General features: G+C 36.1%; 1 protein-coding gene across 1 annotated transcript in view; it reads left to right on the plus strand.

The window, feature by feature from the left end:
- The window catches only part of LOC118837073 (contactin-associated protein-like 5), a 240,330-nt gene that overhangs the window by 126,019 nt on the left and 97,446 nt on the right, over positions 1 to 16,865 (plus strand). Inside the window, exons 7-8 of the mRNA XM_036744077.1 lie at positions 6,873 to 7,022; positions 9,876 to 10,047. Coding sequence (XP_036599972.1) covers positions 6,873 to 7,022; positions 9,876 to 10,047 — 322 coding nt within the window. The remainder of the gene's footprint in view (positions 1 to 6,872; positions 7,023 to 9,875; positions 10,048 to 16,865) is intronic.

The following is a 16,865-nucleotide window of genomic DNA, read 5'->3' on the forward strand; positions in this document are numbered from 1 at the left end:
TAAGACTTTTGGGACAGCCTTTGTAGTTAAACCAATCAAGAAGCATTTAATTGGTTCTAATGATAAGCAAAAGCTCTATGTTAGGTACAGGGGGAATACAGGTCCTGACTTTTAAGAATTTGTGTAAGGTGGGCAACAATATGTGTGTGTGTGTGTGTGTGTGTGTGTGTGTGTGTGTGTGTGTGTAGTGGTTCTGTGAGTGCATTGAGGATGTAATATTCTCATTGGTAGTATGGGACTCTGTGAAATATGGTATCTCTTTTTATATGGGTAGAATAATTCCTGGTTATTTATTTTGATATTTTGTTTTGTTTTGTTTTGTTTTGTTTTTTGGCTATGATTTCATATGGTTTTTTTTCTGGTATGACTTAGCAAAACTATATTGCTGAATCTAAGAAGCCGAAGAGTGTCATTTATGAGAAATTCCTTAGAAGTACACATGGTCAGCATAAAATGCGAATAGGTGTTCAAGATCACAGGTTTTGGTATATCTACACCCACATATAACAAACATATAATATATATAATACAGAGATAGAGAGAAAGGTGTGTAGGCATTTATAACACATGTATATATGTACACATATAACTACATGTACTTATCTATCTATAGATATAGATATTTCTTATTAAAATTCGACATAAACATTGTCTGCTGCTATCATCACGCTATTTTTAAATTTGTAGAAATGTTTATGAGCTTCTTTCAGAGTCTGAAAGAACCACAATTGTAAATCCTAGTCTTATGATTATCCAAACAATGAGAGTTTGATGCACTAATGAAAATTTTGGTGTGACCCCCAAAGAAAAAATGCATTGGAGATAGACCAGGTGACTGAGGTGGTGAGCTAATCAAAAGGACTTCCTCTACTCATCAGTTTTCCCAACTTTTAAGTGGGGATAATAATAGCACATAACTCATGGGATTGTTGTGCAGATTAAATAAGATAATGTTTGCAGAGCACTTAGTACAGTGCCTGAAACAGAGTACATGCTAAATAAGTGCCCCTTCCTTCCAACTTTCTCATAATGTCATCTAGAAGCTAGCGCAAGTGCAATGCATAATGATAGGATGATCTAGCTTATTAAAATTAAACATTTATTATTCAAACTTGAGACAACTAAATGTCTAAGAAATATAAATAATTAAGTTTTATAAATTTTTAAAGTTTGTGGCTTTATAGTTTTGAAGTCTCAAAAAGTTAAAACTGCACTAAGACTTTTGGAGCACCTTCTACATATCTTTTCAATTCAATAAATTCAATAAACATTTATTAAGCACCCATTATATGACAGGCTTGGCCATTTCCAGTTGTCTTGACTTATGCCTTGCCACTGAACTCCAGTAACTCTGTAGGAGAGAGTAAGGCTGATGACTTTGAACCACTCTGCCTCGCTTAAATCCAATTCACTTGCAAGTCAAGACATCACGCTCCTTAATGTCATAGGTCCTCCTTGAGAACCAAGGTTGAACAACAATAACAACAATGTGACAGGCACTATGCTAAGGAGAGGGGATGCAAAAAGAGGTAAAAGACAGACTCTGCCCTCAGGGAACTTACAATCTAACAGGGAAGAAAACATGCAAACAAATATATGTGTGTGCATGTGTGTGCGTGTATTATGTGTATATATGTATGTGTATATAATGTATACACACATAATACACACACACATACACACACATCTGATAAGTAGGAAATAATTAACATAGGGAAGATACTGCAATGCAGAGGGGTTGGGCAAGGTTTCCTGTTGAAGATGGGATTTTATTTGAGACTTGAAGGAAGGTGGGGAGGTCAGTATTCAGAACAGAGGAGGGAGAGTGATCCAGGCATGAAGGACAGCCAGAATATTCCTAGAGCTAGGAAACAGAGTGTCTTGTTCATGGAACAAACAGGAGGCCATAGTTCCTGAGTGGAAGAGTACATGTTAAGGAGTAAGAAACAGGTAGTAAGAAGACTGGAAAGATAGGAGGGACTTTGGTTATGAGGGGCTATATAGATCTCTATATTGCTATCTCTGTCTATCTACCTGTATATCTACCTACCGACCTACCTACCTATCTACTGATACAAAAGACATTTCCTGATTTTAAGGACCTCACAATCTAATGGGGGAGAAAATAAGCAAACACATATGGACAAAAAAGCAGGAAAATACAGGAAAAATAGGAAATAATTAAGAGAGGGAAGGCACCAGAATTAAGAAGAGTTGGAAAAAATTTCCTGTAAAAGATGGAACTTTATTTGAAACTCTTGAAGGAAACCAGAGAAGCTGAGGGGCAGATGTGAGGAAGGAAAGCATGGCAGGCTTGAGGGACAGTCAGAGAAAATGCCTGGAGCCATCAGCACTATGTCATGGAAACTGCAAAAACAATGTCACTTTAGACTTCATTAATGGAGACAGACTAAGTAGAAGAATGGTAGTGATAGTGACCTTCCAGTTTTTGCCTGGTCAAACCACATTTTGAGTATTTTTTTTTGTCCCTGGCCTCTACATTTTAGTTAGGACACTACTCAACTGGTCCATCTGTATGAGAGACCTATATTTCATACCATGCCACCCCCAATTGAAGGGCCTGTAAATATTTTGCCTGAAGATGTGAAGACTTAACGGGGACTTCTTTATTGATGCCATTGGTCTTCAAATATTATAACCTCTCTTCTGAATGATATCCCCCAGATTTTTTTTTGCATGACCTTAAAAAGATCAGAACAATAATTAGAAGTTCCAGAGAGAAATACACTTGATAAATGTAAAAGAAAAAAAAAACAACTAACCTAGAAAGTAGAATTGTCTCAATCTATAAGATGTTGTCCTTGAAGGTAGATGCAGTTCTTCTCTTTTGAAATTCTCAGACATAGCCTGGTCAACACTTATCAATAATTTTGTAAAAAAAGATAATATTAGACATTTTAAGATTAGAATGAGATGGCCTCTGAGCCACCATTTCCTCTTTGAGATTCTATGATCCTGTCTCCTGGACCATCAGTACTTTATTAGAACAAAGACATAGTTCTGGCTGAAGTTGCAAAGGAATGGGAGATATCATTGACCCTTACATTTATCTAGAAGGTGATGATAAACAATGGAACCTCTTTAGTTGGGGAGAAAATATAGACATAGGAAATACTGTTCTGAGGGCTCACTGAAGGAAAAACAAATGTGATTAGGCTAGCACAGATTTAGTTACAAATCCTTGAGGTAGATTTTGAGATAGGTCTTGGAGCTTTCCATGGATATGTTTTGGAAAAGAGGAGAGAGGAACTCATTCTGAGATGGAAGAATTATGAAGGCAGGATCTAGCAAGCTATGAGGTATGGATGGAAAAGCTTATTGATTTTATCTATATTTTTTTCCCTCCTAGCTTGAGCCATCTTTTTTTCAGGAAATTCTTCTGACCATTTTTCCATTTTATTAAAGCTAGTCATTTTCTCAGAATTTAATCATGATTAGCATTTTTTAAAAGAAGATCAATATGATCCCTCAAGTCCAAGAAACAGGATAGTGTTTCAGTATCCTATTCTGCCCTTTGAGTCCTCACCTTTTGCTTTAAAATTGACAAATAAACTCTCCCCTTAAACCTTACAAAGGAATAAATGTAATGAATTGATTTAAAGAATGGAAACCTGTTATAAAATTCATTGGGGATTCCCTGTGCAGCTTGGAAATGAATGAAGAGATAGGGTTCAATACTTGGGCATTGCAGCCCCAGTGGCACTCTCCCCACCTTAAAAGTACAAATGATGATATAAAGTTAAAATGATGGCACTCAGACAGCTTGTAAAAGCAGTCATTTCATGCTCCAGATAGATTCTAAGTGGAAAGCAGAATTGGTTATATTCGAAAACAAATATTTACTTCATTGATCAATGGAAGTTTTAAATTAAGCAACAGAATATGAGATATTTAACATTAAAGGTGAAGATCAAGCATTCAAAATACAAACACACATATTTATTAGAAATAGCAAAATATAGCATCTTTGTATTGGAATGCACCTTAAAGATTGGGTGTATCTCTATGTGAAACATAAATTCTATTGGAAGCATCCTTAACAATGAGGCATCCAGTTGTCACCAAACTCTAGTCGGGGTACTCACTTTTTGATGAGACAATTGGAAGTTTTTTGTTTGTTTGTTTTTTTCCCCTAATGATGGGCCAGAATCAGCAGCCCTTCAATTTATATACATTGGTCCAAGTTCACAACTTTTCCCTTCTCCTGAGGAACAACTGAAAGAAATCACACCCCTTTGGGCAGCTAGGTGGTGCAGTGAATAGAGTACTGGCTCTGGAGTCAGGAGGACCTGAGTTCAAATACAGTCTCAGATACTTGAGACACTTACTGGCTGTGTGACCTTGGGCAAGTCACTTAACCCCAATATCCCTGCCTTCCCCCCCTCCAAAAAAAAGTCACACCCCTGTTCCATGAAACAACCTCCATATAGTTGAAGATAATGATCCTAGTCTCATAAACCTTTATTTTTTCCTGCAGGGCAAATATTCCCAGTCACCTTTGTTAATGTTGATATGATATGATTTGGGTTTCTTCACTATTTGAGTCACCCACCTTTAGCCCCCCTTTAAGTTACACAAGCTTTCCTAAAATGTGATATCCAGTATGAAACACATTATTCCAAATGTGTTCGATCAGATGATACCACCTTTTCCACCCATATATTACATTTAGTATGACCGAAGTTGGCTTGGTCTGGGATGACAGAGGAGACCAATAAACACACCAAGAATTTGTTACAGAATTCTTGTTGTGAGTGGAAAATCAGAATCTGGCAGCTGTGCATGTCCCTTGATGATTTCCTAACAATTTGACTGCCAAATTTGACAATTTCATTTTCCTCTATCAGATGGTTTCAATACTTGGAAAATGATGCTTTTTTATATCACTTTCTATAATGTTTCATCTACTGGAAAGCAAACCAAAAGCTTTCCAAGTGATTTTTCACATAATGTACCTCTAGTAGTATCACTTTTCCTTCCTAATTTTGCCCTAAAGAAAAAACTCAATAACAGATTAGATTAACAGAGCAAAAATAGGCTTTTCTACTGCATTTCCCTTAGGATTTGTAAAAGGGGGAAGATACATATTGTTATTTTTAAATGTTTAAATAATTTTATAGGTTTGTATTTGCAAGAGCAGTACTCAAAGAATTGAGATTTTTTTCTTGCTACTTTGTGTTCTATGAGGGTTGAATTGTGCAACGGGAGAGGGGGTGGATTGTGGTGTCTTGATTAAAGTTTTTTGCTTTACACAACTAGGTTTTCTTTAGGTATGAATGACTGAAAGAAGAGCTTGATTTCCCCATCAATTAGACTTCAGAGTCAACAAAACCCTTCAATCCAAACAATTAAACACATTCACCAATAAATGAAGTATTTCTTGAGTTTAATTTAGCAGACAATCAAGCATGGTACTTATTATGTGCAAAGCAATGTTCTAAGTGCTAGGGTTACGAAGATGAGAAAGAATCAAGTACAATCTCATGCTTTTCTCACTGATTAATATCTTTTATCAATTATTGTAACAAGCAAAAAGGATGTGACTAGAGTACCAAGATTAGGGTATAGGAAGCTTTAAACTCATCTCTGGATTTCTCCCTTTTGTGCCTAAAAATCAAATAAAAACAAAGATCAAATGAACAAATATGAAAATGGGGGACTGATCAGTTCCTAACGTTATCTTTAAATCTGGACAGGGTAGCTACACAGCTATTGATAGTTGGACAACTCTGACCTTTCCTGATTCGTGGGCAGTAGGAGAGTCCAGAACTTTGTAAACATAATAATTGGTACAAACAAACCTTTTTCATTGATTGCTTTCAAAGGATTCAGAGAACTTTTAATTCATTGTTATTGTTGTTTGGTGGTGGTTATAATGACATTTAATTTGTGTGTGACTCCTTGTGACCCTATTTGGGGTTTTCTTGGCAAAGTTACTGGAGTGCTTTGCCATTTCCTTCTCTAGCTCATTTTACAGATGAGGAAAGTGAGGCAAACAGGCTTAAATGACTTCCCCAGGGTCACACAGCCAGTGAGTGTCTGAGGCTGGATTTGAACTCATGAAGATGGGTCTCCCTGATTCCACACCTACTGCTCTATCTATATCATCATCATCATAACAATAACAACTCTTAAAGTTCTCCCTTTAATTCACATAGCTGTCTATGTGTCAGACAATGTCTCAGACTGTACCTCTGTTTCTTATCTTCATGTTTTCTTATCTCCGTGTTTCTTGACCCAAAGTTTGTTCTGTTTTTCTGCCCATACATCCTCAAACCATTCCTTTGTGCTTAATTTCTCATGACCCAAATCATTAAATTTATCCTATTGACTCAGACAGTAGATTAGATTTGCTAACACTGAATACAGGATTCACTATGAAGAAGTGAATGGTTGAAAGACCTGGTTCTGCTTCAGATCTATTCCAATTGTTATGCATTTAAAAGTTATGAATGACAACTTATAGTTGGTTGAATATCAGAAATGCCTGGAATTCATTGAGTGTCCCTGCCTCATCATCTATATCCCTATGGTGAGACCAAAAATCCCATTTTTTGACTAATGATGAAAAATCATACATCACATTTAGGAGTTACCTTATATGGTATCTTTACAGATGAGGAAACTGGATGTCAGAATGTTTCAAAAACATACCCAAGATCACCCAACTAATAAGTGGTAGAGGTCAGCTAATAGTCCTGGGCTTCCGATTCTATATTCATGGCTCTTTCTAGAGATAGGAGGAAATTGTAGGTATTTATGTCACAAAGCGGGGGAAATGATGTGATCTCCTGCTTCACCCCTCCCAGTATCAATCACAACCTCTTATTCTCTTGTCATATCTTTTCCAGGAAACAACCTGAATGATGGCCTGTGGCATTCAGTTAGCATCAATGCCAGAAGGAACCGCATTACTTTGACACTAGATAATGATGCAGCATCCGCTGCTCATGAAACCACTCGACTGCAGATTTACTCTGGGAATAGCTACTATTTTGGAGGTATGTTACCCAGCCTGCAAGAAAGAAACCAAAGGGGGAGGCATGCATTTGGGATTTATTTCATTATTGTAACCTTTATTTCCGCATTTTTTATTGGCCCTGCTTCTCCCCAAAATATTAGCACAGTTTTCCACTAGAAAAAATAAAGATCATCTGAGACTGTAGCAAGGTTGAAAGTAGGTTTAGCAATAGCTACTCTTGTTACCTAATGCTAATATTGGCTAACATTTATATAGTGTTTTAAGTTTTGTGAAAACACTTCATATATGTTATCTCATTTGATTCTTAAAAGTGGGAGGTACTTAAAAGTGGGAGTTGCTATTTTATTTTTGCATTTTACAGATGAAGAAGCTGGTACTAAGAGAGGTTAAGGGTCTTTCCCGGAATCCCAAAGATAGTAAATATCAGAGACAGAATTTGAATTCATATCTTCTTTAGTCCCAGTGTAATACTCTTTTTACTGTACTATCTAACTGAGCCAAGCTCAGCAAATATTCAGGAGAAATAATTCAGCTAAAAACTTGACCATGACTCCAGAAGTCATAATATTGACTGTGCCATATGTAACTCAGTCCCTTTAAAATCATTAACATTTCTACCAATCTAATGTGGTGTAGGAGATAATTGATAATTGGCATCCTAGAGGTAGCCTTCCAATGATATATAAAATCTGGACAGTTCATAGAGAAAGTGAAGTTCTCCCAAACCCTACTGCCACATCCTTCATTTGGGCAGCATTTCTAACAATGTCTCCTTTTCACACACATAAATTATGGGATTTAGAAATTGATATTGTTCAAGCTTAATTTTTTTGTCAGAAATTTAACCTGGAAGTGAGTTATATACACCAATTAAGTGACAGGTCTAGACCAAAAAGAAAAATAAAACAAAATCTATAGCCAATTTGTAAATGATATTTAAGGACAAGACTCATTTTAATCCCATGGCTAATATAGGATCCAATTTTACACAATTTACCTACTGATCTGGTGAAGCCATTTTTTATTACCCTACCCAAAGTAAAACTGACTATGTAGAACAAAGTAAAACTGACGAAGTAAAAATGACTTTGTACATCGTTCAATCAAAAATTCAGAGATTGATGGAGGGGATAATCAAAATATCTTGAATATCATTTATACATTGTTCTTCTAATGCCTGAAACTTTTTTAATTTAAGTTCGAAAGTTTATCAGGGCTTAATGAAGGTATAATCTTCTACATAGACAAAACAGGCAAACTGATCTCAAACTGCAATTCAAGGTGGAGGGGGTGCTAAAGAAGTTGAGCCTACATGACTCTCCACCCCTTACCCTAACCAAATTTCTGTTAACTACTCACTGAGGCTGAAAATTCTTCACACAAGGGGAAATAATTCATTCCATAGTTAGAAATAAGCCTTAGTATTCTTATGCTAGAATAGTTTTTAGTGCATGGTAAGGTTGACTGAATGTGGATCCTATCCTGATTGGGGTGGGAGGGGGTGTTGGCAGAAAAGAATAGAAGGATCCTGGGTACCCAAAGAGGTTAGAAAGGGAATGAAAAGAGAATCTGGAATCCCAAAAAGAGTTCCACAATTTTACCCTATATATACGTAGATGGAACAAGGTATCTTAGAGCATATTTCATGGGGGCCCTGGATTGTTTCCAATTAATTTACATTGTAAAATAACTAATAGGCATCTGCCAAGCCTTGCAGGCAAAACATTTACCCTCCCCCTTGTTTGAATAGGTACTATTTTTGGAAAGTCTTAATGGTGAATGGACCTGCATCAGCTCAGATTCATTTCAGAATTGCAGAGTTTGGACAATTATTCCTTATCTAGTTTGTTACTGTAAGAAAGGTGAAAAATGATCTGAGCTACTAATAGTCAACTTACATAAATTCTCTCTGCAGCTGCAATTAGAAACTGTAGCATCCTCCTCCATTTTCTAGTATGGCTATGAGCTATTAACCAGCTGTTGGGTTTCAGGAAAGCAAAGCCTATCTATTAGGGGTGGTTGAAATAATTCCCCATTATTTATGGCTTGTTGCTGCCATTTTCAAGACTGCTATGCCATATGCTCTGAATCTATTAAAATGATGGAGGCTAGGGTCTGTGACTAACACATGCACACAAATACCTATGCTATTGTTTACCTGCACTAAGCAAGAAAATACATGTGTTAGTAGCAGTCTTGCCATGTGAATCAAATACAAGCATAGGTGATCAGGTGGGGGAGAAAGTTGGTAGAGATGGAGATGAGAATGAGTAAAACAATTTTAAAACGTAGATTCAACCATCGTCATGGACTGTAATACTACAATGGCATTCATTTATAGTCCCAGTTCTTTTGAAAGTTGTCATACATTTTAATGGTACTTCATAATTTCAGTTACATCTCAATGCATACCTTTCTTAAGAACCAAGACTGCTGTTTACAATTATTCCCTACCTATAGCACAGTTTCCATGGAAAGCGTAATTCAGAATTAAAACCAACATTTAGACTTTTTTGACAAGACAAAATGCAAATTTCTATGTATCTTTAATGTATAACTCTCTTTGGATCAAGTACACCATGCATTTGAATTATAAAGTTTACCAAACAGACATAAAATGAAAGAGAGAAATTTGTTGCAGTGCTGTGATATTCTTTAATACTTTTTTTTTTCTGACACCATGATTATGCCCCACTTTGTACTGTTTCTGTCCCCTTCCTTGAAAATACTAGGATTTACAACAAAAGCATGTGTACTGCTGTGAATGAAAAGTACCACAGATAATTAGACCTCAAGGTCTTCTATCAATAGGTCACCAAAGAAATGACTGATCATTTCAGTATTCTTCTTCATCTTTTTCTCTCTCCCACAGGGTGCCCAGACAATTTCACCGATTCCCAATGTTTAAATCCCATTAAGGCTTTCCAAGGCTGCATGAGGCTCATCTTTATTGATAACCAGCCCAAGGACCTCATTTCGGTTCAGCAAGGTTCCCTGGGGAATTTTAGTGATTTACACATTGATCTGTGTAGCATCAAAGACAGGTAATTATTGCCTCTTCTCCTCCTCCCTTTTCCCATTCTCACTGTTCAAAGTCTGGGTTTCTTTAAGCACAATTCTAAGCTGCCAGCATTATTCCATATTAGACATAATCGAGTCACCAAATAGAAAATATTTCTGAAAGGATTCCAGGCCTGAAGAAAAATGGTTTAAATTAGTTGAGTCTCCCTTCGTGTTGACTTGAAATAAATATGATATGCAAATTAAATCAAAATATGAACTTGTAAGAGGATTAAAATTTTAAGCATAAACAACATTTGATTATGTTGAAGTTAAGAGTAGAAGGAAAGAAGGGAGGGAGAAATTACTTCTTTCAAATCATTTTATTCCTTCTTGGAGCGTTTATTTTTGTCAATGGAGAATGGCCAATGTCACGTGTTTGAAATATGCCTTTCTGACAGCAACCTTGCTTCAGTAAAACATAGGTAAAAAGAATGCCTCCATGTGCATCATCAACTCTAGTTGGCATCTGTTGAATCACACAGTTACTTTAAGCTAGACAAGACAGGGTCCTAGATAAATAGCATTAATTGTGTCACCTGGATTTCAGAAAGAAAGAGACACTAGGAAGAAGTAGGATTTCTTTCATCTCAGCTGACTCCTCTTTTTCAATCAAGGTCTGCCTCCTTTTGGAGAAGAAAAAAAATCTCTAAATTCAAAGGAGGGGCAAATAGGGGCAAATAAATTCTTCATCCTCACAGAAGTTCCCTAGGTTACCTTGTTTCTCTAGTGGGAACCCCCAGCTCCTTCTCTCCATCTGCGCTAAGTCCAGGAATGTGCTACCGTAAATCAGAAATGCAAACTGTTTAGCCAGGGGAATTTGAAGTTTCACTGACATGATTTGGCAGAACTTGACTTGAATGTTTCCTTTCAAATGCCATTTGATATGTGATCCCAAACAAATTATCCCTTCGGGAAAGAAGGTAATAAGTGTGTGTGTGTGTGTGTGTGTGTGTGTATGTGTGTGTGTGTGTTCCATTAGAATTTATTAATTTATAAACTTTGGAATAAGAAAAAACTATTGAAATGAAGCCTTACTACTCTGACAATCCTTGTTAATGGTAAGCATATGAAGGCACATTTCATTAATTACTCCCATTTCTCTAGTAAAGGTGCTAAGTTATAATTATCAATGGGGGTCCTTTCTGAAACCTTCATAACTCCATGGGATGTGCATATTACTTTTGATTATATAAAAGTCACTGCCAAGCACTTCTACTTTTGTATAATTGTGTTGCACATTATTGTATTATATTTAATTGTATTTGTTTAATTGTATAAACAGGATTGCATTTAACTATGTGAGAAAAGTAACATTTTTTCTTAATTTAGCAGAAAATGCATTTTACAGAAAAAGATGGCTATGTATGGAAAGACATTGTTTAGTTAATTCTTTCTTGAAATGAATATAATATGAGTTGTTGGGGTTTTTTTTGGTCAATTTGATTCAGTCTGGGTTTTGGGGACAAGAGTCAATTAAGTATTATCTACTATAATAAGCCAGCATTATCATAAGTTGATTTATCTATGTCAGTATCAGTGATGCCTGAAATCTGTTTTATCAACTTAATTCAACAAATACTTATTGAATACCCATTATAGCACCAAAAGAAACAAAGAAAAAAAAAACAGTGGTTCAGTGGAAAGATTGTTTTCTCATTGTTTGATTCTGGGCAACTCACTTATTATTCATAGACCACAATTCCCTTATTTATTTAATGTGGGGGGTTCAACTGTGTGACATTAGAAATCTCTTTTCAATCTAAATCTATGATCCTATGAACCTTTTATTGTGCTAGATAACATGGGGGAGTAGGAGAAGCATTTTATAGCTTCCCTGTCCTCCATCAACAGTTTTAAACAAAAAACTTTCAATCTAGTTAGAGAGAACTATCTTGCTTTGAGTTCAAAGTTGAATCTGCTTTTATACAAATATATATATATATATGTTTGTATGTACATTTTTATGTATATGCACATATACATATATACATATACATATGAGGATATATACTGCATTTATTCAGAACTGCCAAGTCAATTCCATTCGACAAATACTTAATAATTGCCAACTTTGTTCCAGGCATTTTATTTAGGGGATGGAAAGACAAAAACAAAAAAGCTTACAATCCAATGGAGGGAAGAGGCAGGATGTGATGTATACAAAATATATATAAGGAAAATACAGAATTGTTTTGAAGGAACATGAAAAACTGGGGGAGTTGGGGAAAGAACTCCTTAGAAGAAATGGTACTTGATTTGAACCTTGAAAGGAGTTATGGATTGTAAGCAAAGTGTTCTTTCCAAGCATAAGGATCGATTCATGCAAAGGTAGTTCACAGAAGTGGCAGATGGAATATTAACAGAGAATGGTAAATAGGCCACCTTTGTTGGAATATAAAGTGTATGAGGAAAAAATAATATTATGTAAGCCTGAAAATTAGGTAGTAGTTATATTGTGAAGGGCTTTAAAGACAAAAGAACATTTATGTTGTATCCTGGAGGCCATAGGGAAAAACTAGAGCTTATTAAGCAAGTTAGTAACATGAGCGAAGCTATTTATTAGCATAATGAATTTGATCATGATTGTTATTCTATAACATTATCAATATCTTTTTCTATTTTCATTAATTCCACAAATATTTTTTTCAGTACATACTAGGAGCTTGGTGTTGGACTAGATAATGTGGAGTATAGATGAAGTGGAAGTCATGGCCATCATCTTTCAGTCATGGATTTTTAACAGGGAAATAATTAAGAGTTTGGTCAAGTAGATTAATCTTGCACTGAATTCATACATGAATTTGTTTGTAACAAAATATTATGTGCATGTAATTATATCTTTACATTCAGAATTTATTCTAGAATATGACAGAGGACTTTGCCTTAGGCCTTGAGCTTTGAGGAGAGAAATCACTATACTTTTAAAGGCACATGCTTTAGTTGGAAACAGATAACCAGAACTGCTCATTGTTTAATCTGAGGAGATTGAAGAGGAAATAAGATAGCCCTTACTTACAAAATGAAATAATTAGTGTAAACATTAATATTCTTTCATGACCTCTAGTTTCAAATTCTTCCTCAGCCTAGCTCCTTATCATCTCTGCTGTTAATGTTCATTTTAAATGTAATTCACCTGAATAAAAATAATGTAAAGAGGGACCACTACAAACATTGATTTTCCTCAATCATGTATTCTCTTAGAAATGGACTTGCATATAATTTGCCTTATCACTATATTATTTTTCATCTCCAAGATACCATATCATAAATATAACATATTTATTAAACTAGACCAGTCTCTTATCTGGTGCTTCTCTAAAGAAATCAAGATGGCTTTCTTATCATGCTCCACCTTTTTAGTACCGAGTTACTTTTTCTCCCTAGTCCCTATACTTCAAACAAGTTCGAATCCATAAAATTTCCTCCCATAGATCCCATGGAAATGTCACCCTTTATGATAGACACACAAGTTCTCACTAAAGATATTGATTACTAGTAGTCTCAAGTTTGTAGTCATTAATGGCTGATAAATTTCTCCATTGTTTCCTTCACATGCTGACCTTCCTTTTAACCCCCCAAATACATAAACTTCCATTCTTTCAATTTTATACCTATGTTTTATTCCTTAGGGAGGAGCATGTAGGCAGGGCACTAATCTGTTGTATTTTAAAAGCAGCTGCTGTGGAATGTGGATACCTGGAATGTGATCCAATAGAGACATGTTAAGTTTTGTCCTCACCAGAGAGAGCCTCCCCATTCCTCTCTCAGTCACATAATCCTGCTTATAAATCAAATCCAATGAACATCCCAAATTCTTCATGAAAATGTGCCCTATGTCCCTACATGGCAGTGTTCTCTCTATCCTTTGATTCCCTATGTCCCTTATTATCTGTACTATGATAATACTAAGTGATATTATTAAATACATAGCTTATAATGCCTTTTATTATTTGCTTCTTCATGCGGGTATGTACTTTCTATACAAACAGACTGCAAGCTCTGAAATAAGGAAATTCACCTTATGCTGTTTAATATCTCCCACAAATTAGCACAGTGCTTTACAACTCATTGATAAGTGTCTAATAAATATGGGAATAATTGATCAGTTTTTGATGATTCCATGCAGTAATGCAAAGTACTCTTTGTGGGTAGTAGTACATTATTTTCCCTTCCCTCCCCTTCCCTCCCTTCCTCTCCCCTCCCCTTGGTGCTCTGCCCAAAGGAAGGTACATTTTGATGGCTGAAGGCTGACTAGATTTCTTTCTAAAAAAACAAGCCTTAAACCCAACTCACTCTGGAGCTCATAGATTGGACAATAGATCCCTGCCCTCCAAGCACAGAGTGAATGTAAATACTAAATAGTAACTGTTTCTCTTTTGGCCAGGAACCCTGAGGGTCTTCCCCTCTCAGTTTGATTCTTTTTTGAGTTTTGATTAAAGGGTTCATCCCCTGATTAACTTCTTAAAGAGGCCTATTCACTGAATGGGCCTTACCTCACTCTAAGTGAGAACTTGAAAAGACCTTAGTCTGAAAGGGCCAAGGCCTCCCACTGCATCCTGGGCCATCTCTAGTCATCCTGATGAATATCAGGCCACTGGATTCAGATGGCTCTGGAGGAGAAAGTGACACTGGTGACCTTGCACAGCCCTCCCTCACTCAAATCAAAGTCAGCTGCAAGTCAGGCTATCATTTCCCTGATGTCATGGTCCTCTTCAAGAATGAAGGACAAACACAACAACATTACTGAGTGTTGTCTGCTATGACAAATCCACCATTAACATCAAAAAGCATTTATTAAACATAGGGCAGTACCTAAGTATGCATTAGTAATGTGATCCAGAAAATGTCTACTAGATAATTAATTTGTCATAGACCTGCTATGACCTTATAGAATAATGTAATATTTTAAGTCAAAAAGGCCTGGAAAATTATTTAATTCAAAATCCACAGTGAACATAATAAAACACTAAGTCCCAAAGAGGAGGAGTGACTTGCCTTTGGCAATAGTTCATTTAGTCTTACTTCCTCATTTTACAGATGGGGAAAGTGTGCCCTAGTGAGGATAATGAATTTATCCCAGGTAATCTGGTATCTGATATGTTTGTAGTAGAGGCCAGACTTGAGTTTCTGTTTCTGAAACCCAGTAATCTTTCCACTACCCAACTGTAGATTTGAAGATCTTTCTCATAGGCCTTGTGACCTGCTTGTGTCACAGGAAGCCTCAGTCACATGTGTGGGAGGAGCTTCCTGACAGGAAAAGGAAGTTTTGTCACAGGAAATGCTGAGAGAGAGAAAAAGAGAGAGAGAGAGAGAGAGAGAGCAAGCATGAGCAGTTATGGCTGCTAATGGCCACCCTCATGATAGTTAGAACTGAACAGGCTGACTTAGCTGTACTGTGTTTGTTTTGGGGAAGACCCCAGCAGGGGGTCAGAGAGGCTTTGGGATGGCGAGGCTCCATATTGTGACATTATGTATGGATGCTTTACTGCTATGATAGACTGGATAAATGGCTTGTAGGATATGGTTCTCTAGTATCCAAATAAATGGTTTACTACTTCTGCTTTCTATGTGGAGAGTCTCATATACTTTGCGATACATAACTGCATAGGCATTTTGACAATTATCATCTGCATTGTTATTACTGCCTTACTGATACATTATTTGACTACTCAGAAACACAGCCAACTAGGATCCAAGAGTCTTCTCAGGATAGCACTCTTTCCTTTATGCCTTCTGAAGAGTAACTCCATTAAAAAGTTAACTGAATCATAATTATTTGGATATACTATTGAGCAATTTTATTTACTTCGTGGAAACCAAAGAAGTAAGGAAATAGAGTTGATCCCTAACCAACTCCTTTCCTTTTCCTGCACATTGTTTCGTAAGAAAGCATCTGGCAAGCACTCTTTGGTCAAGCTTCCTCCTTACTTTGTTCAGAGTACTAAGTGTTTTTAGTACTGTTTGTGTGTGGTAGTGGCAGTGGTGGGGGAGGTAAATATCACATTGGATAGCCTCCTGTTAAGACACTTTGACTAAAATCCACATTGGGTGTAGGAGTATGTTCTCAATAGAGAATATTATTTAAAAGGTTATAGTAGTAATCCATATGTCTCCTTCATATTTGCTCAAAGTTAGAATTATCTATTGTGTGGTGCAAGAAAGATTTCTTCATGGGCAGATTTTTCCTAATTAGAACTTCTCCCAAAAGTTAAAAAAAGTATTTCAGAAGCATCTGTTATAGCAGTCAGCCATTTTGATTAATAATAGATTCAGAACTGGAAAAGACCTCAAAGGTCATTCAATCCAAAACACTCATTTTACAAATGAGGAAACTGAGGCCCAGAGAATTTAAATGTCTTGTTCCAATTTATCTTGGTAACAAGAAGGAAAGATGAAATTTGACCTCAGGTTTTCTTTTGCCAGATTCAGTACTATTTCCATGATACCACAGTGAGATCAATTCTTTTTTGTCATTCTTTGTATTATCTCTATTCTCTAGAAATATTAGAGGTTGTCTAGCTTGAAGTACTTCTAAAGCATAATAGGAAATCAGAAACAAAAATAAAATACATGTTAATATAGCTGTAGTGTCCTATGATTGACCCTTAGATCTAACAAAGGAGAACCTCCTTCAAGTTAAAACTTTATTATCATTACAAAGTCCTTTCAATGAATCAAAGAATATTTACTAAGGATCTGCTGTATAAATCACATTTATCCAGCATTTACTAACATTTACAGTGTTTTGTATGCTATATTCAATTTGTGTCTAGCCTGTGATAGATGCTGTTTTGTGAAA

This window comes from Trichosurus vulpecula, chromosome 2, assembly GCF_011100635.1.
Source record: "Trichosurus vulpecula isolate mTriVul1 chromosome 2, mTriVul1.pri, whole genome shotgun sequence".
Lineage (NCBI taxonomy): Eukaryota > Metazoa > Chordata > Mammalia > Diprotodontia > Phalangeridae > Trichosurus > Trichosurus vulpecula.